General features: G+C 38.1%; 1 protein-coding gene across 5 annotated transcripts in view; it reads right to left on the reverse strand.

The window, feature by feature from the left end:
* Positions 1-17588, reverse strand: part of LOC121413355 (DNA polymerase theta-like) — a 41684-nt gene that overhangs the window by 14233 nt on the left and 9863 nt on the right. Inside the window, exons 5-20 of one of the 5 annotated variants that reach the window (XM_041606146.1) lie at positions 16109-16224; positions 15499-15655; positions 14504-14642; positions 13837-14030; positions 12949-13110; positions 12005-12151; positions 10687-10899; positions 9918-10060; positions 8966-9161; positions 7958-8109; positions 7142-7466; positions 6311-6554; positions 5464-5955; positions 2339-5433; positions 1557-1697; positions 647-804 (exon numbers count right to left, since the gene is read on the reverse strand). In XM_041606146.1, the coding sequence (XP_041462080.1) occupies positions 647-804; positions 1557-1697; positions 2339-5433; positions 5464-5955; positions 6311-6554; positions 7142-7466; positions 7958-8109; positions 8966-9161; positions 9918-10060; positions 10687-10899; positions 12005-12151; positions 12949-13110; positions 13837-14030; positions 14504-14642; positions 15499-15655; positions 16109-16224 (6074 nt within the window). Of the gene's footprint in view, positions 1-646; positions 805-1556; positions 1698-2338; positions 5956-6310; positions 6555-7141; positions 7467-7957; positions 8110-8965; positions 9162-9917; positions 10061-10686; positions 10900-12004; positions 12152-12948; positions 13111-13836; positions 14031-14503; positions 14643-15498; positions 15656-16108; positions 16225-17588 lie in introns of all 5 variants that reach the window. The other 4 variants (XM_041606147.1, XM_041606148.1, XM_041606145.1 and 1 more) reach the window with 4 other exon arrangements.

The following is a 17588-nucleotide window of genomic DNA, read 5'->3' on the forward strand; positions in this document are numbered from 1 at the left end:
CAATATTTATTATCACTGTTACTTCTTTGATCCTTGTCAGATTGTTATGAATAATATGTCTATATTGTGATCTTATCTCTGACTGATATGCTAATGAATAACAAAATCACCCCCAAAACACACATATATATAAAGGACCTAGTAAGATTGAAATTAATGAGCCTTCTCCGACTGTTCTTCGATTAGTTTGTTTATTATATAAATACAGCACACAGTCCCAGATATTTGAGTAAAATCAGACATTGTGCAATGAAAGAAGTTTAATTCATAATCTGCGATGCAATGTTGGTCTGTTTATCTGCAACATGTAGTTAATTCCAATATGCAGTTTATGAGGCCAGCTTTCCGACGTTTCAATGTATCGGTTATTGTACGCTATTCTGTCTGGGATGCTGTCTGTAAAGTAGCTAAGAATATAAAGAGAGTTACTTCAAGTTCTGTAAGGTGTTGTGAATGGTGTTTATGTTGTCTAACACCAACTTCAACACTGCACTATAAATATGATTGAAATTTTATTTCAATTTAAAGTCACTTCAAATTAGGTATTGTGACTGGTTTATATTTTCCCAACACCAAAATAAACACCAGACTTCAACACTGCACTACTGTGAATAAAATTTATATATTGCAGTGGTTAATTTCTTACCTGGTGTTTGGCACCAAACACCACTTTCTGATGATACTTTGCCTTGGCAGTCCTTCCAAGTTTCTCAATCTCTAGTACTGGTCTGATCTTACTCAGTCTCTCATTGACTGGAAGATTAGGGGCATTGTCTGGTGGGGCAAGGGTGTCATCAGCATCACCTGCAGAAAAGATTAGATGTGTCTTAATGCATTTGGCATGAAAATTCCAACCAATAAAATCCTAGCGATCCGAGGTCAGAATAGTTGTAGGACTACTGAAATAACAATTCAATGTAGTTTGAGCCTCAATGTAGGAATAACAGCAAATTCAATGTAATGATGTCATCCTCGGCTGCGACTTGAAGCCGATGTGGACTTTACTCCAACAGGGCTTGCCGCAAAGCAAAATTATGATTTCATTATTCCTAACATTGTGCCAAACTTCAAATAAAGTAATATTTTCTTTTTGGAACTTTCATATTTAAGGCAAAATTTGATTTATTAAAACTAATGTATCAGATCGCACAGTGTGAGACAGACTTTTGGGTGTTGTAAGAAGATATTTTCAAACAATTGCAAAATATTGTTGCAATCTTAAAATTGATATCAAATTTTAGCTTTTTATCAAATCACTTTACACTCCTTGTATCAATAAGCAGATCAGCAATCGAGTGAAAAAAAAAAAGAAATTAAGGAAAAAAACTATGAATAAATCAATGTACAAACACCATTGAATGAATCAAATCTGTTCTACATGTAAGTGCAGTGGAGACAAACAAGCTCCTCTATCCTCTTTATTCATTTTTTTTATCAGGAATTTAAATAGATGTAGTTTTACATGCACAATTAAATGTCTCATTACTAAAACATTGTAATTTACAAGTTCGAAAGTAGACAACTTGAGGCTTTTTTGATAAAGCTCTTTTTCTTACCAGCTGGTATGTCTTTTTGTAGAGAAACAAAGTAAGCATCTTTACCACCCCAGCACACTGCTATACCTGTAATCAACAACTCAAGGTCTTCTATAGGAAAGCCATCTGGTTTAGATTCAACCTTTTTTTGATCAGAAGTGCCTGATTGGATGAAAAAGTAAAAACCATACCACATTACCATTTCAATTGTGACCTCTGTTCTTAAAACATTATCTTAAGTTCATCTAAGGTATGACTCTACTATCTAAAGTGCATCTACTAATGGAGTGAAGTAGATCTGGATGTGCCTAAGTTGAAAAAAAAGAACATTACCTCTGGATTTGAAATAAGAACTTTGTTTTTAACTCATTGTCTACTGGAACTAGAGGGTCTCTGTACAAAGCCTATGGGAAAGTTAGTAGGCTTTTACAGGTGAATACACTACTGGCTAAAACATGTTACTGATTGATGGGCGCTTGGCAGGTCTTCAAACATACTATCTTTTTACTTGCATGAAAAAACACCCAAAAATTTAGGGTCTAAAAAATACAGGATGAATACAAGATTAAAAAAGTAAAACCTACATAGTCAACCTTCAATGAGTTGATTACAAGCAAGTTAAAACTTTTGAGATCAGCTTATGGTCTTTTACCGCTGAGTCAAAGAGAGTTAAGTACTTTAAAATGTTGACATAAATAGACATTTCTGATAGTTTTCAATACCATATCATCTCACATTTATTTATCACACATTGGGTTAAAAAATAATATTGAAATTTAAGAGTCAATAAGAAATGTTCTCACCAGGTCTTTTGAAATTTCCACCAATTGTGGCACCTTGGATTGGAGGACGATACTTCTCACAGGCCACAGCCACAGAATAACGCTTCTTTCGTTTCCATTCCATCATGAATGTGCTGAAGAGGTCTACATTGGCACAGACGTCTATGATAGTGAAAGCATTGTCCGTTGAAGGAATAGCTGGTGAGCTACTGAAGGACTGGGGAAAGGAGAATGATGGAGTGAAGGAAGACATCAAAGACTGCTGGTGGTTCTCTTGCTTTGAGGAGGCAGAGGTAATGACTGAATGAGGTGAGGGCGGTATCTCGGTATCGCTGTCCACGCTGAACCTGAGACTGAAATCATGTTCATCCATTCCAACGTTGAGGGCGTCTTGGGATTCAACAGGTCCAGGTGAGAACAGCTCCTCGCTATCTTGCAGCAGCATTTCACTGTTGGGTATCATGGCCATATCAGGAATCCTACGCACCTCAGTCATCTGACCTGCTGATTTGTCAGCTGGTTGTTTGCTCATCTCAGCAGTCATATGCATTTTCTTGTTTGACTTTGGAGAGCTTTTGTCTGAAGTGTTCCTAAGATCCTTGGCAATAGTTGCCCTTTCTTCCTCTACTGCCTCTAGATTCTGTTTACTTATATTCAATGCTCTTGGTGATTTTCTCCTTGTACTCTCCAGTGTTCTACTTTGGCTTTTCTTTTTCTTTCCAGATCGTTGTGTTTGTCCTGCTTTGCTCTTTGGTCTTTGTGTCCCTGAGGCCTTGGAGATCTTGGGAGTGGTCTGTTTTATTCTGGGAGGTGTTGGCGGAATGTAATCTCCTGTATCACTGGTTCTTCTTTCAGAGTGTTTCATGTCTACAGGATCCACACTTTCAAACTTTTCTTGAACAGCAGCACTAGATTTTGGTGGAGTTCTTTGTCGCTTTGGTGGAGACCCATTAGTCTGTTTCTCATTCTTTCTCTTTGTATAATTAGTTGATATACTGGAATTTGTTTGGTTTTCTTTCAGCTTATATTCTTTACTGCTTGACCCTACTGTACTTTCCTGATGAGAAGGGATTTTGCTTTTATCCTTATTCATTGACATCTTTTGCTTTATAATTGTTTGACTGCTGACCTTACAGCCAGAATGCGTCCCTGTCTTGTCCTTTTTGCTAAAATTCATGTCCTTGCCTGCAAGGACAGTCTGGTCTTTGGATCTAGTCTTTGGTGTTTCTATCAGCTGTGTGAATAAGTCATCATCATCATCTTCACCTGCAAAGAGGTCCAGCATGGCCAAAGTCCCTGGACTCAGGAGGCTATTTGCATTTCTTTTGACTTCATCATCCCTCTTGGGAGAGAAAACCACTTCAGACTTGGAGGATGACTTATAGTTAGATGGTCCTATACTCTGTTTCTTCGACACAGGCTCACTTGATACAGATGATTTGGTATGTCCTTTAGATGTTGCAAATTTGTGATGATCTGTTGGTTTATTACCAGAAATGCCACTCACAATTTTCTTAGAAATTTCTCCCGATTTTGAAGGTTTCTGATCACCTACATGTAGGATTTGCTTCTCAATATCCTTCCTTTCACTTCCATTTTGTGTTAGGTTCCCTTTGCTGATGATAGATGATTTGACCACTTGACAGAGTTGGTTGCCTTTGGCTTTCACATTGCTATCAGCAACATTCAGATCTTTCGCAGAATCTGAACATGGGTTTGGACAAGACTCTTTGGATTTTCCAACAAAGATCATGGTAGCATTGTCTGGGTTTGAATCCAAAATTTCATTTCCATCAGGAATCTCAAAAAATGAAAAGGAATCATCTGAAGATAAGTGCATAGCATCATCGTTTTGACCGCCTTGGATCTCCGACTTGGTAATATCTCTCTGCATCTTGGGTGATGCATTTTCTGGTACAATCTCTGTTGGGTCATTCCTGACCAGAGAGGGATCAGGTACAATCCTTACCTCTTCCTCAAAGTTTTTACGAGATTTAGCAGCAGAGGTTGCATCCCTTTCAACAGGCTTATGTATACTTTTACTTGGATTGCTCTCTTTGGCTACTGATGCTTGTATGCTAAATGAGAATGAGTCAAAGGACTCGCACATTTGTGCAGCAAGCAGTACATCCTGGGTTGTCTCTATGAGAGGACAAGATCTGATGTCTGTTTCCTGGAGACCCTCAACAGCATGATCTGGTACAACAGTATTTGTATTAGCATTTGTGTTCTGACTTGATGTTACAGTATCTATTGCCAAATTAGGTTCTGTTGTGTCTGAACCACTTCGTACATTGGCTTTTGTTAGAAAATCTTGGCAGTGTCCTAATAGCTTCCTTTCCCTCTTCTTTGCGGCATCAAGGTCAGGACTAGCTGATTCAGCAACAATGTCATTCTGGGTGCAATACTCAGCCATGTACTGTTCAAGCTGTGAATCCATCGATGGGAAAGTTGGACTAATCCCATCCTCTTCACCAACAACCATCCCACTGTCATCTGTTCTAAGAGTGTCCTTATCCTGCATAGGTTGTCCATCTCCTGGAACCATTGCAGGAGGAGACTCCCCTTCTTCTACCATCTGCTGCAGTACTTCCTCCAGACTACCCTCATCTAAAGGACATGAAAACAGCTCCGGAGATGTCTCCTTTTCCTGACCTTGATGATGTGGAGCTTTGTCTTCTGATACAACAGGTGTCATTTTTCCTTTATCATGTTCTTCTTGCTCTGTGAGCTCAGGACTTCTTTCCTTGGCAGATCTTGCAGCAGAATGCACATGTATTTTTTCCTTGTCAAGAAGGGATTCATTCCTAGTTATATGTATTTCACTCTCATTCCAATTTTTAATGACCCTGTGTTGTTTTGTAGGAACACATGAGATATTTGGTTCTTTATCCACTGTGTTATTCAGAGGTTTAGAATGTACCTGGGCAGTGACTGTAATTTGCTTCTTAGGTTTATCTTCAAGAGTTGTACTTCCTATAACAGACTGGTGATTGACAGTTGATTTTGATGTCTTGCTTTCTACAACCTTTATACTACCTCCCTCCGCTTCTGCTGTAGATTCTCTCTGCATGTGGTCAATCTTCTCTTTAGAATTTGTGGATGATTTAGAGCCATTTTCTTCCAAATCATGGTGTCTTACGCCAGATTTTTCAAGAGCTTTAGCAGACTTTGATGATGTACTTGGCTTATCAGTTGTGGGTTCATCAGTGACTAGACACTGTTCTGTGCGATCTTTTCCTGTCACTTGCAACAATTCCTTCTCCAAGTTCTTTTCAGGAATGTCTTTCCTGTTATAACCGATTCTGCTGTTGCTGCCTCTTTTGCTTTCCTCTGACACACCTTCTATAGCTGTCTCAGGTCTACGCTCCCCATCCCTGTTGCCTTCCAGCGGGCATTCATCTTCAGTGGCTTCCTGACCTACATGTACATCAGTCTTGGTGCCATTCTTATCTCGCTCATCACTCCATGCAACTCCAGCCACACCAAGCTCTGCTTGGACGATCGCTCTGGCTTCAGAGACTATGAGCCTTGCAGCTTCAGCTTCCGTCAGTCCTTTCCTTCCAGTGGCCCAGATACATCTGGTCTGTTGCCTCTCCACTGCCTCAAAGGCATCTTCACCATGAGCTTGTCTGCCACTGAATAAAAACAATTACCACAACAAATAAGCATCCATTTCACAAGTAACACATGTCATAGGATTGAACATAATTTCATCATCTCCAGAGCTTTCAGTGGGGGGGGGGGGAAATTTACTCCTGTTTAGATCTTATTACAAGACTGAGGAAAAAAATACCCCCCTCCCCTTTCCTGGCACTAACACATTATCGGGATTTACAACACTTGGGTCACATAACGTAAAGCTCACATCTTGGTGACACTCATCCCAGGGCCATCTTCATTTTAGGCTCAGGGCTGTGCTACTGTAAAATCTGATCCAACATCAATATCAAGACTTCAACACCAAAATTGAAATAATCCACTGTGAATTACCTTCTAAATGGCACAGAATTTCTGAGTAGCATCTCCACGTCATCCGGATCGCAGGTTGCCACAGCAGCTACAGTAGGGTAACCAGCATCATAGAGCAGCCTGGCTCGCTGGGCGTTGAGGAGTGAGATTCGGACCAAGTCACACAGCTCCCGCTGGATCCCAAAGTTCAGCCTGCTCTGGAATTGGGCCAAGAGGAGCTCCAGGTTCCACCAGCCTAAACGACTGCAGAACACTGTTACCATACCTAAAAGAAAAGAGGGAAAACAAACTCATCAAAGGAATTCATGTTTCTGTTGCAATACTAGTGTATGTCTGCTAATTAATGAGGTATGTTTCTGATAGCCTGCATGTCTCATAAAAAATAATTGTAATATTCAAATAATTTCACCAGTTTTGTCTCATACATAGCAGTTATAGATGTGGCAAGGGATGATAAGTCAACCTTATTTCAGTTTTTTTCAAACTTCATCTACTATTCAATATGTTGCAACTTCAACCTCATATAGATATTGATACAACTAAGTTGGAGAAAATTGGATGACAACACTCCTAAAATAGTTTTTTTTTAAAGTAAAATCACAAATATTTGAAGGCATGATTCAAAACAAATGTTTGTCTAATTTTGTTTATCATATATAATCAACATGTATCATCTTTTAAGGGTCTGTTGATGATCAAAGCTGCTGTGCAATACATGCCTACTGCCTTAACATGAAAGCAGATAGATCACAAGAGAACCCATGTGCACGCATCGCCTGTAATTATCCTAAAGTTAACAAATTGAAGGCTTTTAATCAAGGCAGAATATACAAAGAAGAATCCATTCCTTACCTGCAAATGTACTAGCAGATTGCTGTAATGACTGTAGCTGCCCAAAACCACAGTTGTACTTGGCAGCGACAGTCGGTAACGGCACTTCATTGACCAACTCCTGAAGGACAAGTGTGGTGTAGAAACGTCGGTGGATGGCGATGCTCTTTTGAACATTGGCAGAACGTGATGCATAGGAGACAAGGCCTTGACTGGCCCTCATCAGGAATGATTCCTCTACTCCGACTAGTTCAGCAACCCGACGCTGGTCTGAGGACATCTTCTCCCATGTGCAGACGAACTGGTACCAGTCGGGCTGGAAGCCTTGGTCATAGATTGGAGTGACCTAATAGCACATTTAAAAAGATATCATTTTAATATCAGTAGGTCATGACATGAAGAAAGTAATTTCAGTGACAAATTTGCAGTCTGCCAAGGAGTTATAGAAATCCGAGACTAACTTTTACAGCTGTCGGAAAAAGTTTCAGGCATGCCACTTTAACTTAATTTACTTGTAATGAATGACTGCAATGTCTAATGATAATGGGAGAGGGCATTTCACTTAGCCTATAATCAATGCAATAACCGATCCATCAAGAAATTTCCCTTTTTTTTCAAAGAACATGCAAGCTATTGTCAGCTTGAGGTTTAATAATATACCTTGCTTCCTGACATGTTAAAACCATGTTCACAAATATGGGGACCTGTTTCACAGAAGTTGAAGTCATTAAATACAGAAAATCCACTATCTGATTGGCATGTAGCATACCTAACAGTGAGTTCTATCAATTCTCACTGATAACAAGCTAATGAGACATGGATCAACTTATGCCTTACCTGATAGAGAATATGAAGTTCATTTTCCAGGACAAAGTTCTTGCGAGCCTTCTGAAGTTCAGCAAAAACGTGAAGAGCTTCGTTTGGTGAGAGAGCTGATGAGAGAGTAGCTTTCCCTAGTTGGGTGGGACAATACTTTTCTACCATACCATCTAGGAATTGAATATTATACAAAAAACAGAATTTGTATTTTACATGTGTATTCAATATCATATGCATTGGTTTGTCATCAATGATTGCTGAAGGGGTGTATCATTAAATTACAAAATTAAAACAAAAAATAAATCAAAATATTATTCAAGACACAATATTAGCAATTTCTCTAATAATGCAGGTATATGTTTCAGCATCAATTTCTGAGAATACTGAGAAAGGAAATAAAAACACAAGAACTATATTCTCTAGTTTACTTTAGACATTTAAAATTATCAATTAAATTACAGCAAAAGGATTCCAAAGATATGCCTTCTAAAGGTGAATAAAATAATTGAATACAATAACAAAATTCCCCCACTCATTACAAAATATTTGCCAATATGTCATGCATTAACCTGTACTAATTTACTTTGCACATTCAAACCTGTCCATAAAGACCACCAAACCAAGGGAGACAAGAATAATGGTCTCTATGAGCAGGTCATCTTTATTTACAGGTTCAATTACATGGCCGTATGCAGAAATAGTTTGTGGGGGGGGTGCAGACAGGATAGGTGAACTTTAAAAAAAAAATTCAAAAGTGAGGGAGCGAAGTGACCGAGCTTGGCATTAGTGCATTTTGTAAAGTGAAATAGAAGGATTTCTTGCATACTTTGGTAAATTTTGTGAAAATACTCAGTGAAAACATAAGTTTTCAAAATTTCTGTGGGGCAACTGCCCCCCCCCCCCCCCCGCTGTGTACGGCCATGCTCAATAAATCAAAAGAAACCGAAGTGAAACCAAGCTTTTGGTCTTTATAGATAGGTGGTCCTTCTACACAGGTGGTCTCTAAAGTAGGTTTGGTTGCATTACCTTCTGACTCCACGTTCTGTAGTCTAATAAATTCATTCTCCTCAAGGAACCTGACACAAGACAACACTGCTGACTCTGTATTGACCTCTGAACCTTGACCTTTTGACCTGATCTCTGACAGGCTGGCAGCCAGAAGTGTGCTGGATGCATATGCCTGGACCTCAGTAGGGCTTGATGCTACACCACTAGCAATGATCTACATAGCAAGGGGGGTGGAGAAGATTCTGGTCAGAAGTGTGCTTAGCCCTGTTGCCAACAATTAGCATTAAAGTTATGAAAATTAATTTTTTATAAAAGAAGATAAATAAGGACTTGAATTCATATTAAAGTGCATCAGTGCATTTGAAGTGCCGTTTGTATCTTACAAACTAGGGATGATCTCATCATCACCATTAGGCTCTGGAATGTGGTCCACATCTATTCCACTCAATGTAACAAAGCACACAAGTCCATTGTTTCCTTGTTTGTTAGAAACTATATACACAATATATTTACAACACGTTGTTCGCATCCATCTTTGCTGCACTGGGGGAACTACCAGTCTGTCCTCCAGACTTTACGTTACAATATATTTTTTAACATACCCGTCACATTGCACAATTGAAAAAAACCCAGAAATAACAATTATCATGTAAGAGGCAACTACATTTAATTTCTAAACCTAGTGGACTTGACATAATGTTGTAATGACAGTGGTATAAATCACTATCAGTTATATTTCTTGTTTATTTGAGTCTTATATAAGTATAATAATAATAATAACTAGCATTTCGAACGCTCTCCATAGTTAACTATATCACAGCGTTAACAATGTTTTAAAACAAAAGTACATAATAATTACAATACAAATACATGCAAAAGAAATTAATCGGAAAAGAGGTATGTTTTAGAAGTATATCATGTTAAGGTTTTTCTTCACAAAATATTTGTTATTAATTACTCAAGGTCTCACCTCCAGGATAGCTCTCTTGAGACTGTTACTAAGATCATCACCTTCTCTCTTAACCAGACAGCTCTGGACTGCTGGGAGCTCAGATCTCATCAGCTTTGATGCCTTATCTCTCTCTGTTGTCTTACACACCAAGATACTTTCACCTGCAAACACATGAGAGGACATTAGATAAGTCAGAATAAGTCCAATAATAAGCAAAGTTGAAGCAATTTTTCACACCATATCATGACACAAGAAAGAAAAAAAGGAATCGTCTAAAACCAACTCATATAAAGTTGCTATGATAGCAACTCTTGCTGGAATATCGACTTTCATTGGAAGAGCCAATCAAATAGCAGAGTTTTCCCTGTTGCCATGGTAGTTGACATTCCAGCAAGACTTGCTATACAGTAATAGCAACTTTTTATGAAATTGGGCTCGAAAATTCTGCTTACCGTAGGTATAGAAAATAGAAAAGTCAAATTACCAGCACTTGGATACACAAGTTATAGGCAGTCTGATCAAAGGTAAGTATATCATAGTTTCATGAAATTTAGAAACCAAGCATCAAGACAGCATAGCTGACCAATCTGCTGTGTAATGTGCACTACCTCTAGGCATGAAAATTAATGCCACTCAAATGGGAACATATGAAAATAAGTCAGTTGATTTTCACTGATTAAGATCTGCACAGCTTATCGAAAACAAGGATTTCAAGTACCTTATAACACCAACCAGTACAAAATCACTGACAAAAATCTTCATGAAACACTCCTGTGGATGTACGTACCTTCTGTGTCGACTCCTTTTCTTCCAGCCCTACCAATCATCTGTTTGTAGGTCAAGGGGTCAATGACCTTCCTGTTGAACATTATTGACCTGATAATGACCCTCCGAGCCGGAAGGTTCACCCCCGACGAGAGAGTGGAAGTGGCCACCAGGATCTTGAGAAAACCATGACGGAAAGCGCCCTCTATGATGTCTCGCTCGTCAAAAGTGAGTCCTAGTGGAGAGAAGAAATCATCTTCTCTTTAATTCTCATTAAGAAAAATCAATATTGGCCTTCTCCTGTTAACGTATAGGTACATAGTTTAGTTTTCTTATGGCCAAGCCACATGACCAGGGGTCCGTTGCAGAAAGAGTTGCGTTTAAACGTCAAAAAATCGCGAGTCCAAAATGCGTGCTGTTGATTGGTAGAAAATCAAGTTACGTATGATTTTTAGAGTTGTGTTTGATTGCAACTCTTTCTGCAACAGGCCCCAGATCACTGTCACTCCCATCTTCATGCATGAGCTGAGTGCAAAGTTTGACACTCAATGTATTCTTTAGTCATCATGCATTGCAACCCCCCCCCCCCCCGATGGATAGATGGATGGATGACCCTAAAAACATAATGCCTATTCCAACCACCAACAATGGGCGTAGGCATAGAAGATTACAAGAAAAGATATTTGTTTAAATGTAATAACTACTATACCCTAAGGGTGCTTCGTTCCTTTACCTAAGCTCTTTCAGCATTTTAACCCTCTTATCACCGCCAAACAAATGTTTTTACAAGAAGACAGAATACATTGTAAAGCCTATGGTGTGACGTTGATGGGTTATAAAACCCCAAACCTCACAAGCCTCCACCCCTTTGTGAAACATCGTCAATCCTTCAATAATATACAAAATAATGAATGTTTATGAGTGCAATGGACAGAAAACTTCATGAGGTGAAAGATGAAATGATCCATTATTTCATCTTTCACCGAAGGAAGTATTCTGTCCATTGCACGAATGAAAAACAAATCATTATTTGGTTAATAAGACACCTAAAAATCGATTTAAAAAAATGGAATTTATGAATATCGATGCAAAACATGATCAAGCAGTGCGAGTTTGGTCTGTTGATTGTTACGTCATTACAACATGTGCACTGCTGGTGCCTGCAGCTGCAGCAGTCTTGGTGGGCGCCTGCGATGGACGAAATCGTATGGATCCAAAATTGCAGTTGATGATGTCATTGCAAAATGGGCTGAATGATCGATATCAAACAACCAATCAAATCACAAGGATCTATCTAGGTGTCATATAAACTTTAATAATCAGGACCATCCGTGTATTACCTGCATGATGGTACGCTACACCATATGGGATGGTCTTTCTGAAGACTGTGTTAATACTGACAGGTGTCCGTCTAAGCTGCTCCATCACATCTCTCAGAGAGGCATGGTCTAGTTTCAGGGGTAGCATGTTGGATGCTTTCACAAAACCTGTAATAAGATGGTATGGGTGGTGGTGATAAGGGTAACTAGCAATATTGAGGCTGATATTTCATACAGTACTATAGAAATTACTTCTTTCATAATCATCATGATTATCATCATCATCATCATAATTACATCATCATCATTATCACCATCATCATCATCATCATCATCATCATTACATCATCCTCATTATCATCACCACCACCACCACCACCACCATCATCATCATTATCATCATCATCATGATCATGATCATGATCATCATGATCATCATCATCATCATCATCATCATCATCATCATCATCATCACAATCTTCATCGTCATAACAGGAGAGCTGTTATCATCTCCACTATTAATACCTTAAATACTATCATCACATTTGCTGTAGAAGCATCCGAGACTTGGAGCGCATCCCTCTGTCACAAAGAGAGGCTTCTAGCATTCTTTCCTTCAAATTTCTATTCAAATATACCATTTTCCTCAGCAATTGATTTATTTGTCTTTATGTTTCTTTGAACAACTGATTGGTCATGTCTTCAAATTTTGTTTTTGGTGCTTCTAAGTATTCATTATCCCTAATGAATTTTATCAAATCAACGCATGAAATCCCTTGGCAACATTGTTGGGTTTTATAATGATTTCAATGGAATCTCAGGAACACATCATACTGGCTATGTTTGCGATTTCAAAACAAAGAGAATTCATGCAAAACTTGTTGCACATTGTAAATATCCTCAAGTGTGTTGCATTTCTGCTGACCCACTGACAACTGTGCATTATTTGTACTGCCATTATTTACCTGACTGATTTGTGTGTGCATCTCCCTGGTGCATTCTGTAAATCTCTCTTGCCATCATCTCACAAAGCTTCTCACACCAGTTCTTGGTTGGGCAGAACACCAGCACACCGTTACCCTTAGCAACCGTCTCAAAACACAAGGAGAACACCTGGTCTTCATCACCTGATATTAAATAGATGGCAGAGATCATGATAATATCATTAATAACCAATGATAATATGAATTGTATGACTGTCATAAAAATGAGATACCAACCCTTATTGCCTTATCTGAAACCAAATCTCCATAAGCCATACATTTAGGTACAGGCATTGTTGGGTTCAGAGGTCAATATAGGGTGTTTTCTCATTTACTGCCAGTAACAAAATGTGGTGTTAATATAAAGGAAACCAAAACCCAAGAAGAGAAGCAATCTGGAGGAGATAATGTGAAATATGTAAAATAAAGGGGGAAATCTGAAAATTTGTGTACAAAAAAATGGAGAATTGTCCACAAAATCAGCCATTTTGAAGCATGCTTTGCCACTTTTGAGGATGCCCATAGAAACTACAACAAGAGTTTACAAACGTCCATAACATGCTTACTTCATAACCGATTTTGATGAAACTTTTGTAAATTGTTCCTCTCATTTTACTCTTTCCAATACGATTGCTTCTCTTCTGGGTTTTGGTTTCCTTCAATGCAAATATCAGCCTACCAACAACATTCACTTCCTAATGGGTTTTAATAACTTTGAGTACATATCTTCGGTTCAACTATCATTCTAATATAAGCCTTCATCTGATAAATTTATGGAACTAAATACTAAGTAAAACTTACAAATCTCACATACTTAGTTGATTTGAAAATGACTGAAAGTAATGAATAGTTTGTTACATGAATTTTTACCTTTAATCTCAAACGGAGGTTTGACCTCTCTGACCTTTGACATGGAGGGGTCAAATACAGTCTTGCCGATCTTGACATGCTCCGTGAGGGGTACTGGTCTGAAGTCTGTACGGTAAAGATCAGCATCCAACCAGTTCGCTAGCAGGTCTAGGTTAGGTAGAGTAGCACTCATGCCTATAATCTGAATAGGGTTACTGTGGTATAAATAAGAGAAAGAAGAAATAAGGAATGAGTTGAAATGAAAGTAAAACAGGCAAATTATATGAAGTCAGAAAATCTTTGTCTGAAGCATAGGTATTCATAGACCCTCATGTCCATTAATAATTAGTTTAAAGGAAGTTTTCAACAGCAAATCAAACAAATTAAAACTTGACTATTCTTTAGCAGATTTTCACCAAACCTTCAAGAAAAACCCACAGCAATATACAGTGAAACATGTCTATAGTGACCACCCAAGGGAAACACAAAATGTGGCCTTTATAGACAGGTGGCTGCTATAGACAAGTTCTTATACACATAATCTTCCTCTATGGGAATCAGTTTTAGTGGCCACTATAGGCAGGTGGCCACTATAGACAGGTGGCCACTAACACAGGTTTGAATGTATATAAAGTACATTGTGTTAAACCAACATTTTTTTGTCAGGATGGTATTCTCTTTTACATACCTTTGCCTCTCACCGCCACTATTCCCTGATGTCTTCAATGTGGTTGCTGTCACAAATCTTATCTTTGTGAGTAAGAGTTCTAGTAGATAGCCTCTGTGGGAATCTCCTATCATATGAAGTTCATCAACCACAACAATACCTGCAATACAAAACACACTATAATAGGTCACTCAAATGGTAATTAACAAAGAGATACCTGGAAATATGATCTATATTCACAATCACAACATAAGAGTTCTATAAGGTAGTGGTTCTAAGGAGTAATCAGATGGTTGTGTGTTTGAATCCTACCGAGGCCTTGCATCTTTTGGCAAGATGTCAATTCCCAATTCGCCGCATTCGAGTAAGGTGTTCAATGGGTAGGATGCCAACCCTTTTAGTATGCCTCGCAAACTGATTTGGAAAGTCTTGTTGGAATGCATCTCAGGGAGTGGAGAAAGGGTATACATTGCACATATCATTTGCTTGACAAGTTGATTTTTGAGAAGCACATGTGTCGGTTACCATTGTGCATGGCCTGTCAAGTTTAAACAGACTTTTTCTGATAAAAGTCTGACAAGTCCTTCAGGGGCCACGGAACGGTTTTTAAAGTGGGGGCTGACCATGCAAAAAATCACAATCATATGGTCATTTCAACATTTTTTTTGACATGGTTTTGGAAAAAAAGTGTGGGGGTAAACCCCCACCCACTTCCGCGGCCCCTTTCCTTTAGTCTGCAGGCACAGACCCTGATTGAAACTTTGATCAGCAAGTGTGTCTCCACGCAAAGACTAGCACATACAAAACTTGCTGTTCCTGAGCGAGAGGGCCTTCACTACACAAGGCATGGGTAGGCTGCACATTCAGACTCTCGAGTGAAGGGTTTGCTCCACAGACTACCTGTCCTTCATGAAACGCTCCCCCTATATCCCAGGACTTTATGAAATCGCATAAATATATTGAATCATAATATGATTTATCCTTATCAACTTTAATGTGGTTTTGAGTTGACTTACCAAGTTGGTCAATGGATTTCTCTTCCAGTAGTCTGTTGATCAGACTGTTTGCTTTCTCTATGGTGCAGAGAGCAATGTCGGTACTAGCTAATCCCCCTGGTGGTGAGTGACTACCCATGAATCCATCAACACGTACTCCAGCCTCAGAAAACAAGGACTAAATATTAGAAAAAAGGGATTTATAAGCACAAGAATAAATGAAAGTATTAAGAAGACAATCCCTTCTCAAGGAAGATCACGGTGAAATGAACATTTCAGAGATTTGAAGTAATCCGACCAAAACATGCTTCTGATATGTGGAATAGTTTAATAAAAAGGATTTCTAAGCCAAACAAACAAGACTTGGATCAATCTATACTATTACAGGATTAATATAGAATACACATGTTTTTCTTTCTTTCAGTACTACATACACAAACTTCTAACAAGATTTCAAATACTGACTCAGCTACATTTTATAAAGATGACACTAAAATGTGTATCTTTTAATGAAAAGACATTGGGAGTATTGTATTGTCGTTCTACATGATCAAGGAAAAATAAGGATTTACCACTTTACTTCAGAAAAAAATGAAAACAGCAAAAAACATAACAGATCCTGCATACATACCTGTAAGTAGAACATCTTCTCCCTTGTAACTGACACAAAGGGCAGAATTATCAGGGCTTTCTTTTTTGTCTCCAAGACCTTTTTCAACACCAAAAGCTCTGCAACAAGTGTTTTTCCTATCAAAAAAATCATCAAACAACATATGTGTTAAAAGTAAAAACAGGAACATATGCATTTTTAGATCTTTTTACATGTAGTAATAATAATCTTGTATTAACCCTAAAAAGACTGGGCTATTTTGATGCTTAAGAAGATGGGGAGGACCCCCTCTTATGATCTTGGCCGCTGATCTCGGCGAAATTGGCATGCGCTTTACCCATGGCATAATCTACAAAACTATCATTATTATTATTTATTTGACCAAATCAAGATCCAACCAAGATGACATTATACATTGTAAAAACAAACAATACAGAATGGAGCAGTGCTACTTGCTGGTCAGGGGTAATAAAAAGCATAACAAATAGCTGTTGCTCGGAAGCATATTACCCCCACATTGAGCACTGCCTACAAATATCAACTTAGAAAACAGACAAATTACAGAAAATATAATACAGCCCAATGTTTGGCGAAATTTCGATAAAATAATAATGAAATGCAGAAGCTGAATGTTTTACAAAAAGTCAGGAGAATGATTGAAAGTAATAATTAGAAAGGTAGTCTACTGGTCATTAATAAGTAGACTGCTGAAATTGTCAAATAAAATTCTGCAAAAATTCTCATTGCTAATTATGCTAATTTATGCATAAGAACTCTAATGAACTAAATAATGCCCCTAAAATGCTCATTTTTGGTTAACACTCTCTTTATAGGAATCTGATCAAATTTACTGTAAAAAATGTTATTGTCATATATCACAATTAGTTTTTAATGTATCTTTCTTATTTCTTATTTTTTAATTGTTTTTCGACTTTTTCCCAGTGGAAATTATCAGGAATTTAATTTTGACCAGGAACAAGATGATATTAATTGATTTTAACCCTAATACTCCTGGGGTACATGTATTTCAAAGCTTATTACCAGGGAGGGGCCATTATGCCCCCCCCCCCGAGATCTCGGCCATGGGTCGCATGATTGCCTCTAAATTTTGCACAAGGGTCAAGAATTATGTAATCTGCAAAGTTGTATAGCTAAGTTTATAAAAGACCTTTTATTTTTTTATTAATTTATGCGAGAAATCATATATATTGGTATTTCTCACTAAAAAAAGCCTCTGGAATAGCAATTTTTGGTACAAATGTCTTTCACAACTCCCTCATTAATTCCAGAAAGGGTCTGCATGCACTTAATGCATGCACAAAATGTTGCATAATTTTGTAACTGCGCATTTGAGGTAGTAATTTTGTACCTAAGCGTTGCACAAGACTTGAAAGTAAAAATTCAGCAAGCAATGCGGTCAAAAGATTTTGCACGGTGGATTTATTACAAAAAATGCTTGCAATTTGCTTGCAAACTTTTCGTTTTTAATAAAAAAAACAAT

The sequence above is a fragment of the Lytechinus variegatus genome, chromosome 4 (assembly GCF_018143015.1).
Source record: "Lytechinus variegatus isolate NC3 chromosome 4, Lvar_3.0, whole genome shotgun sequence".
Taxonomy (NCBI): domain Eukaryota; kingdom Metazoa; phylum Echinodermata; class Echinoidea; order Temnopleuroida; family Toxopneustidae; genus Lytechinus; species Lytechinus variegatus.